We start from the raw sequence: 15,962 nt of genomic DNA on the forward strand, positions 1-15,962 counted from the left end.
AACACAACGCAGACCAATATGATCCGTCACATCTAGATGCAACATAAACAATGAAGACAGAGTTGTACTTTATGTAGATTTTTCAGTTTATTAGATCAAGTAAGCGGTAATCACGGTGGTCCCTATTAACATAACCATTTTATAAAGGCAAGAGAGCTTGGTCAAGAGCTCGCCCTGCCCTGGTAACAAGACGAAAAATGCTCTTAAATATGCTATAGATAACATTCAGCCACTAGATGCCACACTAGAGCACCAGCATGTCATTTATTCAAGCAGGTGCATTTTACATGGGAAAATGGGAAGTAGGGAGGGGATACATGCCTGTAACATGTAAACAATAACATACATTTTGGAGCTGCAAATATATTTTTTAAATGTTTCATCAATATCTTTGGGGAAAAGCAATACCTTTCTTCCACACCTTTCTAAAAGCCCTGTGGATGTGTAAAGAAAGAAAGAAGAAAAGATTACTCTTTATATATAAAATGTTATCCAGATTATTCCAAGTATTCCACCCTTGGAATACTTTAGTTATTTATGATTGTTTTTCTTCTTACATAGTCTTATTTTGCCAAATAGATTCAGTGAATGAATGCTTCGCTTCTTGAGTTGTAGAGAACCAGAACATTGAGTTGTTCTTGCACCACCTTACCAATAGAGTGCAGCGATGAGCAAGATAGGGAACTACAAGAACTGAGCTAAACACCCATAATTTATTACAGCAAAGATATTTACAAACAATGAATGTATTCATATATTACAAGAAAATAAATCTTCCACTGAAAACTTCGGCTTCATGGTACAGAACAACAGATGAAAATTCTAGTTTGTAATTTTTTGGTCAAAATATCCTAGTATCTCTGATAAATGAATCTTCATGATATACACACATCTTCATGATATACACATTTATTGCATTATTAAAAAAGAACGAGATGTTTCATACATACAGACATCAAATATACAACAGCATCATACAAACAGTTGTGCTAAGACGTCCATCACACAATATGATGAATGACACTTATGAGAGTTCATGCTTTTGTTCTTGAATGAATAAATACCTGATAGATGAAAAAATAAATAAATAAAGTATTGGTAAAATTCTTGGGAAAACAGATCAAAGGATAGAAATACATCATCAACCAACATCCCAAAAAGTAACTCCCTAGCCAGACTCATTTTTAAGTCACTTCATCAAGCTATGGGTACCGGTATAAAAAGTCTTCTGGCTAACACACCACGCATGTGCTGCCAGAGTGGGGAGGGGGGCAGTGTGGAACTAAAGCTAAAACGTCCTGATTTTACTGAGATATTGCACAACATTAGATATTGTACATTAGGAATTCAATATTTCATGTCATATGGGACTCAAAGGACATTCAGGACAAATGCTATGGCATCTCTAGATATAGTCATGTAAATGGATTTGACACTTGAAAGAATAAGGGCATAAAACCATTCCTGAACCTTGTTCTGGGCTAGTTTCCCAAAGCATTTGTAGCTTAGAAGGCAATACCAGTGACATGTGGGTTCGAAGTCAGTTTAAAAACATTTATTATCTTTTACCATTACTAAAAGATGTTGTAGTTATTTACTGCCAATTCATCACTGCATGTGCTACCAGTGTATCCGTATCACATAAACCCATGAAAGTCACAATTTCACTAAAATGCCATGCTAACCTCTTATGTGTCACATGTTTTCTGAATTTGCCATTATGATATAATACAGTGAGGAAGAATTCCTCTTATTCCCTTTAGACAATGTTTAGGCAACTTGGAAGAAGTTAGCAAGAGTGAGCTCACCTGTCCGGCAGAAATAGAGCAAGCTGGGCATCACTTGTCAAGCCTTGCATCAGCACTACATCATGCATGACACTGCTGTCGGGACAAAACCTCATAACTCCATTTTTTTTATTTATTTTTTTATTATATAAATCAACTCCGTAGATCATCCTCCATATGTGTGTGTGGGTTTTACAAAGTTTAAACAATGGAAAAGCATTAAACCGATCATCTGTCTAAACCTCCTAACTCTATTCACCCTCAAATCTGTGTTAGTTTTTTTCATCTGCTGAAAAGTTGGGTTTTTGGAGTTATGAGGTTTTGTCCCGACAGCAGCGATGAGCAACAAAGGTTTCCCTCAGACACCCAGAGGCACTGGCAGCTTTGAGCTGAATAAAATAAAAAATAAAAAGGCCCCAACCTCTAATTGGCAGGCGGCTTTGCACAGTGTGGGTTTCCAATGCAACCTAAAGAAAAAGTATGACTTGATTTATTTTTATCAAGGCAAGAATGACTTTGAACCAACATGTCAAAAACACTGGTAGCGTCCTTTAAGAAGTTCTTAAAGAACGCTTTTAGGACTGTACTCATCTTTCCAACAAATGGTCTCATTGGCAAATTCCTAATTCAAAAAAGATCTCATTCACAACTTCTTCTGGTGAAGGGAACTCACAACTCATGTTGAGTAGATTCTATCTTGTGGTCGTGCAAATGGGTTTGTCAAATTGAACAAAGAGTCACAGTGCATACACACAGGCAGCAACTTAATCAACCCGTCACCGGAGGTCGGGCCAATCGATCCGGGAAACTCAATGACGATATTGCGACGGACGACTAGTTTGTTGTTGCCCATGAGAAGTTGATTACTGCAGAACCTTTGGAAATCACCATCCATCAACAGAAAATACTAATTTGTGCCAAGTCGTCTCCCTACCGATACGACAACCGTTCAGTAAGTAAATGCTCCACCTGTCATGACTGGAATGATAAGTCTTACCATTCTCCTCAAAATGGAAGAGAAGTTGATAGCGGCCTTTGAAAGTTTCGGTGCTCTACAACTTTTATTTGAAAGACTAATGCTAAAAAATTATAATAATAATACATTAAAAAAAATAAAGACTTCCTTGGTCAAAAACGGTAGACAATATGAGCCTCTCACACAGCCGAAAATATTACAGAATGACCCGTCAACCAAGTTGTTTGAGTGCGTGTGTGTCTGTGTGCACCGTAACTTTGGCTACGGATGATATGGGAAACTTAGCCCTCGTTTCATCCTAACGACGGAACCAGATCCAGGTATTGACCAGCCAGAAGGCCACTGTGGCAGAGTACAGGATCACCTCTCGCTTGGAGCGCTCCTTGTTCTCCTCTTCCAGCAGCTGCAGACGGCGATTCAGCTTCACAATCTGAGTGGACAAAGCAGCCAAACAGCAATTTGTGATTCACTTGCCGTAACTTCTGAAACGGAGCAGTCAACTAACTGATGACTAACAAGCTTGCAATCAGCTTTTGAGTAATTCAACCAACCAACCAGCCAGACAAAGCTTTGTTTAGGTTTTGGAGAAGTTGTAATGAGTCCGACCTCCTTTTGATTGACAGGCAGTTAGCTTGTAAGGAAGATCCGATCGTATGACCAATCAAATTGAAGCACAAAGGCATTCAATTCGTTTGGGCATTCAACACTTTTTTTTGGTTCCAAGTCACCCCTCTGCTCGTGGCGTGCTTGTGCGTCCTCGTGCATGCCGGAAGAACACGTGATACACAATTTTCAGCGAATTTTTTTTGGATCACAAACAAAATCACTTTATCCTATTCGATTTTAGATTATTATTAAAATAATGTCCACGTTACCTGTCGTCGTAGTGAGGAGGCATCCACAAAACCTGTATCATCAGGGGTCATGTCCAGTGCCAGGTCCAAGTGGGGCCTGTGGAAAGCAACAGGTCTTAAATAACAACACCACCAACAGCAGCACAATAATCCAGGCCAGGGCCCTCATTCATCAATGTGTGCGTAGAACATGTTCTATTTCCACACGTAAGCACGGAATGTAGAACCAGTGTACGCACAGGGAAGTCGGGATTCATCACACGTGCGTACGCAGGCTCTACGCACACCTGTCATGATGAATCCCACATTGGCTCTGCGCCGAGGCTCGTGCACACTTTCACGTATTTGCATACCAGAAACGCCCCGATTAACCATATACGGTAATGGACTACACCCATGAAATGTGGAAAAATGGACTAAGCCGAGGGAAGCGTGTCATGAGACAGGCTGACAGACGTGTACACTTACGGTGATGTCGGATATGATATCTATTAACCATTGCTGCCTGGGCAGCGCAAACACTAATAAATACCGCGCTGGAATATGACTGCCTTTTCCCGTGTTGTTTGATTAATACCCAGGGATTAAAGTTCTCCTCAATTTTATACCTGCTGCATATGATTTCTAGAGGCATACTACAATCTATTTTGATGTCAGTATTGGGTAGCCTATATAAACAATAATACGAGAGCATATACAAGAACAATGAATCTCACTGCATGTATGATGTAGCCTGCCTTTCAATACATGAACTTGAATTCCATCATGTTTGTGTGCGGGACTCACAAGGCTGTTGTCACAATGGGTGGTACCGGTATACAGTAATAATAACAGTCCACACAATATCACGATCCATGCCATAGCCTATGTTCTATTAGGACATGATCTGTGACGACAAATGTTCTAGAATGTTTGATTAAGATATCATACTCTGACAGCATGCCTATGATCAACAAAAACGCGAACTTGAATCCCATCATATACATAGTCTGTCCACTATCTGGTGTCATTGCAATGCGTTTTCTATTCTTTCTTATACAGTAAAAAGGGGGAAGAACACTATATTCATATGACTTGTATTCTGCTTACAGCTTCGAAATTCCACTTGTTTCGTTTAACGTAAAGCCTTTTAAATATAATCAAAACGTTCCCGTGTTTCTGCGGTCTGCGCAAAATAATAACGAGTTGAGCTTTATGATTTATGATGAATTGAAAATGGGGGACCCTGATGTAAACAAGACGAAAGTCTTTCTCTGGTCTGCATCCCCAATTAACAATTGTATGTACTGAGCTGTACTGTACTGTACCCATTCTGCAATCTGTTAATAAACTTTTCAATCAATCAATCAATCAAGCTACGCGGAGCGCAGTCAGTCAGTAGCCTACACCCCGTATATTCCGATAACGCTATATAAACCATGCTGCATTCATTCTGAGAGAAAGATCTATTATTCCAAATGCTATTTATAGTAATTACACTACTGTTGCTATTTTACAATGAACTATAATGAACTACGGTTCGTACAGAACATGCCAGTGTTATTATGCACAGAAGCTCATTTCCTTGTTGTAATAATATATTCTACCACTGGGCGCCAGGTACGCATGGTCTGACCTGTGCGTAGACGTAAGCACGGAGTCAAGTTCAAGTTGAAATTGATGGGCAGCGGTGTCTTTCTAATAAGCACTAGTATATTCCATTTTGGCAGGTCAGTTTTCACTGTGGTTGGCAAACTGCTGCCTCGTCTATAAGAGATGTCAGTCCAGGTGAAAAGTCATGACTGCAGTGTGTGAGCTTAACTGTTGGGAGATGACAAGAGGCTTTCTATATCAGGCGCTTCCTGTTAACGATGCTGAACATGAGCCAATGCTAAACATTCATAGTCTGTCTGCCCTTCTATTATTCAGAGACACTAACAGACACACACACCCTGGTCAGGTATACATTAGGGCTGACCCCGACTAGTCAAATAGTCGACTAATCGATCGAAAGGAGCCGTAGTCAACTGCCAAGAGGCCTTCAGTCGACTCCTTCAGACATTAAGCACCCCCCACAGCCCAAATGGAATGATCCAAAAAAACTATATATATCTTTTTTTGGCCAATCAAAGTAGACTATACAAATCCTTAGTCGGGGCAGGCCTAGTATACATCAGGACAGGTCACAGCCAGTTAATAACTCTGCATACAAATTGAACTGCCTCTCTACCATCACAGCCAACTTGTCTGAATGAATGACTCCCTTAGAAGGGAAAATAAGTTATCTTTGTTTTATCAAGCAAATGAACAGCAAACACATTTTTGGGAATGCACAGGGGAAACAGTTGCTCACCAATAGCCCACCTGTGTACATACTTCTGCCTGAGTGCTGCCCAATCTAGGGATCAACCAATATATCACGATATATCGGGCCAATATATTGACAAATATATTTTTTTTATCTACTTTTTCTCCCATTTTCTATTTTTCTCCCATCCCAATTTCGTATCGTCCAATTCTACCCTCCCCTGTCTCGAACGCTGTTAGGCCATGCCTCCCACAAGCCGGCTGCAATGTGGACGAAGCCTTACATCACGTGTCCCCTCCGGTAATCGAGGAAGCAGCCGTTGCATCTTTTCACCTGCACAGCGCGATCTCTCAGCGTCGGGGGTCTGTGTGGGAGGGCACGCCGCCCCCGTCGCTTCCTGATTCTGCTGCGCAGGCGCACCAACCGACCTGTAGGAGTCGCTGTCCACAACGTCCGATCCCCACCCATCAGCTTCCCACCCCCTAATACTGCCAATTGTATTAGTATGAACGACCAGCCAAGCTGATAGCAATGCGAAGAGCTGGGCTCGAACCCAGCGTCTCCTGCATTGGTGGTGAGCGCCTTGCCCACTGCACCACCTAGCCGCCCATATATTGACCAATATTGAAATTCAATTAATGTTATGCTAGTAGGGGTGTAATGGTACACATATCCGTACTGAACCGTTTCAGTACTGGACCTTCGGTTCAGAGCGCGTTGTGTACCGAACAAATTAAACAGTACATTAACCACCAACGGAACGCGCATGCAGAACTCCAAGTTCACCCCTTCCCAAAATATAACTTGTGCAAACGGCCGGATGTTCGTTCAGCCCACGCACAACACCGAGAGATTACCTGTAATTTAGCATAGCCTCATAGTGTGGCAAACGCACACACACACACATTTTAGATGCTTTTTATGTCCACATAAATACAGAGTACATTAAGGACATAACCACTAACAGTGCAATTAGCTCATTGTGAGTCATTCAATTACGTTTGTGACTGTGCAGCATTCATCGTACACATACAATATTGACACAAATGTGGGTTAACAGTAGGGCCGTCTTAAATACTTCGAAGCTTCGTTCGATGGCACAAGCTTCGAACATTACAAAAAAATCGAAGTTTAAAAAAAAAAAAAAAAAAAAAATTTACTTCGATTTGTGTGTGTGTGTGTGCGTGTGTGTGTGTGTGTGTGTGTGTGTGTGTGTGTGTGTGTGAGAACTACCCATCCCAGTTAGGACAGCCGAATCCCGTCCAATCTTTCGCCGTCGACTAAAGACTCACTTCTTCAACCATTATCTGAAATGATTAAAAGAAAAAAAAAAGAAAAAAAAATCTAACCGTGACTAACCTTACTGTCATGCACTTTTCCTAATAAACTAACCTACACTGTAACACGCAACACTTTGATAAACATTGTTACTCAGCTGATAGAGTTGTACCCTTCTTGCGGTCTTGTCGTACAGAACTTGTAAGTCGCTTTGGATAAAAGCGTCAGCTAAATGACTAAATGTAAATGTGTGTGTGTGTGTGTGTGTGTGTGTGTGTGTGTGTGTGTGTGTGTGTGTGTGTGTGTGTGTGTGTGTGTGTGTGTGTGTGCGCGCGCATGGGGCCATTGGGTGGGGCCGGGGGACAAATACACTGGAGGAAAGTAACCCAGCTCAGCACTGCCCAAATTATATCATCACTATTGCCTGTTTGAAGGATATCATCCTCAAATACATATACACCTACATGCCTTGTAGAATTCCACAAGATACTGGGATGAATAAACAAAATAGGAAATAAAATTTAGATAAGGTGCTACTGAGATGTTTTGGTGAGTTCTTTGTTTTTTTGTGGAAGTTGCCCTTCTTAAAAATGCATGAACATTCACTGATAATTGGTCTGTAGTGGAGTCTACAAGGTCTACATTGCCGGACCATGTAGAATCCGGACCTTGTAGACTGACATAATTCTGTGCATAGTTTAGTCTACACAGGCCATATTTCAAATAATCAAAATCTTACTTCATTCATCTTAAACATTCTTGATTTGGGGGATTGGTAGTTCCCATGAAATTTGAAGTTGTTCAAACGACAACAGCGATCCACCTTGAATTAAATCACACAGCCGAGTGAAACCTTGTTGGCTCAGTCACGAAAGGGGCTACTTAATTAATTAATCCAACCCACTTTATTTATAGAGCACATTTAAAAACAACAAAGTTTATGAAAGTGCTGTACAAGTCCCACAACATAAGCTGTCTCCAAATAGAGCGGCTACCAATAATAGCAGATATAGAGCAATACCTTGCTAACTGTTTAGCCTTTCTCTTGGAGATGTGGGCCATCTGAAGGCCCCTAACCACCAGCTTGTGAACATGACCCAGGCTGCCAAAAATGAAAAGCTAGTGTAGTGTAGTGTAGCCTAGTTGTGAAATGTTCAGCTTGAGCTGCTGATATTTCAGCAACTTGGTTAAAAGGCTTCCTCTAGGCTGTGGTAGAAGGTACAGGCAACCTCTAGAATAAACACCTCTCTACTACTAACGTCAGGGGTGTTGTCTCTCTCTCTCTCTCTCTCTCTCTCTCTCTCTCTCTCTCTCTCTCTCTCTCTCTCTCTCTCTCTCTCTCTCTCTCTCTCTCTCTCTCTCTCTCTCTCTCTCTCTCTCTCTCTCTCTCTCTCTCTCTCTCTCTCTCTCTCTCTCTCTCTCTCTCTCTCTCTCTCTCTCTCTCTGCGTGAGGCGGTTTGGTTGAGAAGGGGCTGTCTCTCGGAGATCAAATTAATGATAGTTTGCGGCATATAGAACAGACATTCATATACAGCAACACGCCTCGAAAAAACAAAGTGTGATAAACTTGAATTGATACATTTTCCTTGGCATGAAACGGGAAATAGTATTTACCGTTAGGGACTTGCATGATGCTTCTTTCTCTATTCAATAACATTTTACCCTGATGGATGGTGGTCGCTGTTGTTCAATGACGTCGCGTGTCTCCTATCCATCATGCAGCGCATTCAGGCCCACGCGCACAATCTAATATATATAATTTTTTTTTTAAGAAGTCGATTATTATTAGGGATGCACTGAATGGGAAATTCTTGGCCGAAACCGATACCGAAAATAGGAAACAGTTGGCCGAAAACCGAATGCCGAAAGGCCGAAAATGATTCATAGAATAGATTTTTTTTTACCAATGTTGTTCAGCTACCTGATTATGGAAAAATATATGATTATGGAAAAATTTTAGTTAAATAATAAATAATCACTATTATGGGTCCATAAAACATTTATTCAGCACTTCTGAATGCATACAGTACATTAATTCCAAGTCAAGTGCATTTTCTTTTCTCTGTAGGATAACTACAAAGTGCATTCAGAACAAAGCCAATGTGTTTTAAAACTGCATAAAGATCTGCACACATGAGAGGGAGAATAGCTTATACAGTAGCAGACTTAATGATGTTACTGTAGTGGCTACAGTAAGCATTTTATATAAAAGTACCCCCTCCAATGTACAGTAAATTACCTAGTATGGTTGTCAATATTCCAATGTACAGCTTTGCTTGTACAGTTGTACAGTGTCCCCCCCCCCCAACCCCTCCTACCCAACCCCCACCCCACCTCCTCCAATGTACAGTTTCTACGTCAAATGAATATACTGCCTTTTCTGGACTCTTTTTGTATCACAAACAGTACTGTATTTGCAAATCTGGTATGTCATAAATATATAGATGTAGCAGTACTGTCTATCTGTATCCAACCAACTTACTGCTTATCTCTTACAGAATGACCCTAATCAGTCAGGCTTCAGGACTGGTCACTCCACAGAGACAGCCCTCATTGCGGTCACAGAGGCACTTCACTTAGCAAAAGCGAAAGGCCTCTCCTCTGTCCTGATTCTCCTAGATCTATCTGCAGCCTTCGACACAGTCAACCACCAGATCCTCCTCGCGGCCCTCGCAGGAATGGGAGTGGCTGGCTCTGCGCTGACATGGTTGTCATCATACCTCAATGACCGCTCCTACCAAGTGTCATGGAGAGGGACCCTGTCGGCCACCCGCCCCCTGCGGACGGGTGTCCCCCAGGGCTCGGTTTTAGGACCCCTTCTCTTCTCCCTCTACACTAAATCACTGGGTAACATTATCACGTCTCATGGCTTCTCCTACCACTGTTATGCCGACGATACTCAACTCTTCCTCTCCTTCCCTCCCTCAGATATCCACGTCTCTGAGCGGATCTCGGCCTGTCTGTCCGACATCTCCGCCTGGATGACGACCAACCACCTCAAACTGAACCTAAGCAAAACAGAATTGCTCCACCTGCCGGCCAAATCCTCCCCCCTGACCGACCTTTCCATCACAGTCGAGAATGCAGCTGTGACCGCGTCCCCGACCGCCAAGAACCTTGGTGTTGTCCTCGACGACCAGTTGAACTTCTCTGCTCACATCGCAGCGACAACCAGAACCTGCCGATTCCTCCTGAGCAACGTCAGAAGGATACGCCCCTTCCTGACAAAAGAAGCCACCCAACTCCTCGTCCAATCAACAGTCATCTCCCGCCTCGACTACTGCAACGCACTGCTCGCTGGCCTCCCGGCCACTGCCACTAAGCCTCTTCAACTCATTCAGAACGCAGCGGCCCGCCTGATCTCAAACCTACCGAAGTCGGCCCATGTCACCCCACTTCTTAGGGACCTGCACTGGCTCCCCATTGCTGCACGAATCCGCTTCAAGGCCCTCGACCTAGCATACCGTGCGGCAAAGGGAACTGCTCCCGCCTACCTCCGGTCAATGGTCTCTAACTACACACCCTCAAGACCCCTACGCTCTGCATCTTCTGGCCGCCTCAGACCTACTCCTATCCAAGCTCCGGGAGGGTCATCAAAGAGAAGTCGCCTATTCTCAGTCCTTGCCCCACAATGGTGGAATGAACTACCCACCCCAGTTAGGACAGCCGAAACACGTCCAATCTTTCGCCGTCGACTAAAGACGCACTTCTTCAACCATTATCTGAATAAAAAAAAAATAAAAATAAAAAAATCTAACCCTAACTAACCATACTGTCATGCACTTGTCCTAATAAACTAACCTACACTGTAGCACTCAACACTTTGATGAACATTGTTACTCTGATAGAGTTGTGCTCTGATAGAGTTGTGCTCTTCCTGATGGCTTGTCGTACAGAACTTGTAAGTCGCTTTGGATAAAAGCGTCAGCTAAATGACTAAATGTAAATGTAAATGTATCTGTATGTCATATATGTCCTGATGAATTGAAAATGGGGGACCCTGATGTAAACAAGACGAAAGTCTTTCTCTGGTCTGCATCCCCTTAACAATTGTGTGTATTGAGCTGTACTGTATTGTACCCATTCTGCAATCTGTTAATAAAGTTTTCAATCAATCAATCAATCAGAGAGAGAGAGAGAGAGAGAGAGAGAGAGAGAGAGAGAGAGAGAGAGAGAGAGAGAGAGAGAGAGAGAGAGAGAGAGAGAGAGAGAGAGAGAGAGAGAGAGAGAGAGAGAGAGAGAGAGAGAAAGAAAGAAAGAAAGAAAGAGAGAGGTAGATAGATAGATAGAGAGAGAGAAGACATGTGTGGCTGCTGCCATGGACATCTGTGCTCTACTGAGCGCACCTTTCTAGTCCCCAGATGAATGTGCTCTCTTGACTTTGGCACAGTAGACGCGCGACGTGTATGCTCGAGAATGATAATAATAATAATGCTCTTCAGATTATATTATCAACGACAGACAGCGTCAATGTGAGAAACACAATCCCTTCCCCTCTCGCTCTGAAGATTATGCATATTAGATCACTCAGTGATTAACCACGACGGGCATATAGTAAATAAGGATATAAAGCATGTTAAAGACGCATTTATTGGACGCGTTGTGCGCAGAGTTTACATAGAAAACAGCGCGACTCCCCCGAGTCCCAAGAGGAGTTATCACAGGCTGCAGAACGCAGGACTGAAGAGCTCACGTTGCGCATGTAATGACTGAAGCCGCGTTTTGATGACATCATCACAACAACACGCGTTAGGTTACAGGTTGTTTCTGTTTCGGTGATATATTTTCGGTGAAAATTTCGGTGCATCCCTAATTATTATTTTTAATATAGAATATTCATTGACAGCCCTACTTAACAGTTACTGCATCACCCCTGAGTGGAACATGGAAAGCCAAATAAATAAACTTAAACTTTCCCCCACTGTACCAAAAAGCCGTACCGAACCGCGACTTTAAAACCAAGGTACGTCCCGAACCGTGGTTTTTGTGTACCGTTACACCCCTGCTAGATCCTCCAATAACAACTGTTGCTTTCCTCAAAGGATCAAGAAACGAGGGCTGGGTTTGAGATAGGGGTCAATTGCGGCTTGTGAGAGTTATCAGGCATCAAACGTGAATAGCTCACCTGCGGGGGTTGTCATCCAAAACCTCGATGACCTGCTGGTAGGCCCGGCGTGTGGTGGACTGGACGTACGTCAGGAACCCCCCGGCTGTGAACAGGTTCACGTTGGCGTCCTCAGGTGAGCACAGGGGGGGGCAGACCCGGACTGGGGGCACAGAGGGGGAAGGGGTGATGCTGGGGGCCGGGGGTAAAAGAAGGGTAGGAGGAGGAAGAAAGTAAACAGACTATTTAAGAGAGCATGAGGTAAGATAGAAGATAGAGAAGAAGTAGAAACTGAGACGAGTGTTACAGCCCAAACGCGGGCGCGAGGCGGGCGAGCGATCAGCGCTTCACTTTCGCTCCCATGTTAACGGGCGTCGCTGTTCACACCGGCCGCAAGCGGGTGGGCGACTCGCAGGCTGGAAGCGTATTTTTTCGCTTCGGTTGGAATTTGAGGCAGAAATACACTCAATATCTGCATTATTACCACACATATAGATGTTGTTCAACCAGCTAATGTGTCTATCTTTCCCAATACAAATAAACCATACTATACTTTTGCAGGAGTACAGTCACACTGATTTCATGATTCTAAAATTAATTCTAACATTCTAATTAATGAGATAATAACAGGTTATACATGCAAAATGGACAATAGAACACTGGAACTGGAAATCTTAAAAGAATCTTCAAACAGGGACTGACTTCGGATATAGACTATAGGCATTTACAGCTGTTCCAATGTAAATGTGCCTTCCTCCGTGCGATTTCGCCCACTCTGAAGTCGGACTCGGTGTGGACGGCCACGCGCGCTGTTCTCGCACAAAACCTGCGAGTGCCTGCCCCTGGTGAGGTCCCGGCGTTACACAGAGAGATGCCTCTGTACCTCTGCTCTGCACGGGCTCTCACCTGGCGTCAGTTCTGCTCAGCTGGCTGGTGTGGCGGACAGCCATGTTCTCACTGGCACTTCGCTCCCTCCGAGTCCGGGAATGAGAATGGACCTATGAGCGATGTGCAGAGATGAAACACAGAGAGAAATCATCTTTGGGAGTAATAAACACCTCTGGACTTGTAAGTACACAATTGTCAATATTAGTATTCATATTATTATAGTAATATTATATTAGTATATTTCATGTGCTTGCAATAGTGAGTCCAGATGTTACATTTGGATGGATGGATGGATGGACTGCGTTTATATATAGCACTTTTATCCAAAGCACTTTAAAGCGTATGCCTTACATGCACCCATTCACTCACATACCGATGAGCAACCACACAAGGTGCCAACCTGCTCACCGGGAGCAGCTGGGGGTTAAGTGTCTTACTCAAGGACAGTTCGACGCGTTGCCGGGAGGAGCCGGAATCAAACCAGGAACCTTTCCGATTATCAGGCGACCGCTCTACCTCCTGAGCCACTGTCGCCCCTACACACATTTGTCATATAATGTACATGTCGTCTCATTTCCCTCACTCTTATTTCTCCCACCACTCTCCCCTGTATAATGTCTAATACAGTGGGTGGAATTGATATTCAGCAGTATTTCTCATAAAGTATATATAGTCGCATCACCGTAAATTGTAGAAAACTCACACCTTTGACACAGCACAGAATGGTTGCCTGGACTGTAATTCAATTTACACTTAGTGATTTCTTAAGCAATGCTTCATCACAATAAGAAAACTAAGAAAAGAAGAACATTTAGTAGCCAAAAATGTGATTGTCCTCACCCCTTGGCTGACGTGGGTCTGTGCAGGGGGAGTCTGGTCAGTCTCCAGGGAGTCCAGCGGCTGCTCTGTGAGGGTGAGGACACGTGGTGGGGCCTTCATGTTCAAGAGGTCCACAGGTGGGGTGGACTGGATCAGGTCCAGGTCTCTGGGGTGGGAATACAGAGAGTCCCCATCGTCCCCTGAGAAAGAGAAGAAAAGAAGAGTGGAGAGGGACAGGAGAAGGATGTTTAGACAAACTTTAGAGGATAAGTGGAGGAGTATGATGGAGAGGGTTTAGGTGAGAACAGGGACAATTGACATAGAGCAAGAGACAGAAGAATAGGAACCGTTGTTGTGACCAGCTGAGTTCAGTAAAGACTTATCTTATGTCACACAGACACAAAGTTATTTGGTCATTCACTCTCTTGTTTCCTGATGCACTGGGTTGCTCCACTTTTGTCTCAGATGCCATTTATTGTCATGATGTTGGTGCATTTTGTATGCTGCAGTGCACAGATGGCTGAATATTTTGATCATTTCTGACTCTTGCCAAATTCTTTCTGACATGCATACTTCATGCTCTACTATGGGATGCATTCTGTAGTGCTGAGCTGACCTGCTATGACGATCCTTTCTGGGACATGCATCAGAGCGGTCTGGTGGAGCAGAGGATGCTGGAGTGGCAGAGACCCCATTTGGTTTTCCGGAGCCACCTTGAGGGTCTCTGGGATTCTCATGAGCTGGCTGATGCCCTCTGTGTACTCCAGTTCGTAATGGATGCGGTTCATCTGAGCCACCTCCGCAGAGGGGGCGAGGAAGGTTGGCCCACTCATCCGGCCTGCAATAGTAAGCTCTCACATGTCAAAAAAGAGGAATACACATGATATTAAAGGTTAACCAAGCTACATTGTTAAAATGGACACTTACCAGTTTGTCTACAGTCTGTATTTTTATATTATACATATTTAATGATAGTTCAACCATATCACCAATGAATCGTGTGTAATGTTATTGAAGAATTTCCTTACAGATGTGACGTCTGTACAGTATGTCTTCTGCCCTCCTGCTGCAAGTTAATACTGAGTATGGACATAACGTTATCCTGGCCGTGCTGTTTACACTTCACAGCAGCATATTTATGTTAATCTAAAACGACAAATATGCTGAATTTAGTACTAATAGGCTCAACGGCGTGGGTGGTATAGTATTGCTGTCCAAAACAGGATCTCTGGCCCATTCAAGAAGGCATGTTGTCCTGTCCCGCGGAGAAACCAAAATAATACCCAATGAAGACCAAGGGGCGGGTGGCAGCTGTAGTCTGTGTCTTTAATCTAACCTTACTCGAAATAATGCTACGCTAACTAGACTAGTAGCTAACGGTAGCCTATGTTTGTTCGAATGGTGCGATTGATGCCGTTGACACCCGACTAACAGTTAATGTTATAATGTCAACGTTATGTAACATGGTGCCAACTGCCATATCTGATGAGTCTTTCATTTGATTTTTTTCTAACGATAATAACGTAACGTTACATGACAAGTGCATGCTATGATGAGACAGCCTGTATTATACTATAAGAAGCTATAGCTTCTTTCTTGTACACACTTACCGTGAACGGTAACGTTGTCTGGCCTCTTCGTTTTTAAATGATCATTTGTCGAAAGACGAGCTACAACAATGAATAACGTGAATTATTATTACATTACATGAAAAGCGACCCCCGGACGGCTGATGCACGAGCGCACGATCCCGTGCAAACTGTCACACGTTCAACGCTACTAGCGAGTAGGGTATATCTGCAGAGCCGCAAGCCTATTGCTACTAGCGAGTAGGGTATATCTGCAGAGCCGCAAGCCTATTGCTACTAGCGAGTGTGTGCGCGTGCGCGTGCTCGATTTATCAATAAGTGTCCGTTCTGAGTAGAGTCAGATGTTACTCTAGATTCTTGTACCGGATCTCCTCTCTGGT

At 43.3% G+C, this 15,962-nt stretch overlaps 1 protein-coding gene across 2 annotated transcripts; it reads right to left on the reverse strand.

The window, feature by feature from the left end:
- Positions 1–694: 694 nt before the first annotated feature.
- Positions 695–15,740, reverse strand: LOC311238999 (mitochondrial fission factor homolog A-like). 2 transcript variants are annotated; one of them, XM_084327216.1, is made up of 8 exons: positions 15,604–15,640; positions 15,022–15,139; positions 14,610–14,846; positions 14,015–14,193; positions 13,193–13,284; positions 12,308–12,478; positions 3,639–3,714; positions 695–3,193 (listed from the first exon to the last, which is right to left on the reverse strand). In XM_084327216.1, exons 3-8 carry the CDS (start codon positions 14,824–14,826, stop codon positions 3,062–3,064), a joined length of 867 nt encoding a protein of 288 aa, XP_084183342.1. In that variant the 5' UTR covers positions 14,827–14,846; positions 15,022–15,139; positions 15,604–15,640; the 3' UTR covers positions 695–3,061. The 2 variants fall into 2 exon arrangements, with proteins under 2 accessions (XP_084183342.1, XP_084183341.1); XM_084327215.1 differs by lacking the exon at positions 15,022–15,139 and having other exon boundaries at positions 14,610–14,831; positions 15,604–15,740.
- Positions 15,741–15,962: the final 222 nt, after the last annotated feature.

Source organism: Notolepis coatsorum (assembly GCF_963971535.1).
Source record: "Notolepis coatsorum genome assembly, chromosome: 13".
Lineage (NCBI taxonomy): Eukaryota > Metazoa > Chordata > Actinopteri > Aulopiformes > Paralepididae > Notolepis > Notolepis coatsorum.

Coding starts and splice junctions, on each gene's coding strand:
- LOC311238999 (XM_084327215.1), bottom strand. CDS start 14,826: ATGAGTGGGCCAACCTTCCTCGCCCCCTCTGCGGAGGTGGCTCAGATG. Junction 12,479..13,192: donor CTGAGCAGAACTGACGCCAG/GTGAGAGCCCGT, acceptor CCCGGCCCCCAG/CATCACCCCTTCCCCCTCTG. Junction 3,194..3,638: donor CCTCCTCACTACGACGACAG/GTAACGTGGACA, acceptor TTGTCCACTCAG/ATTGTGAAGCTGAATCGCCG.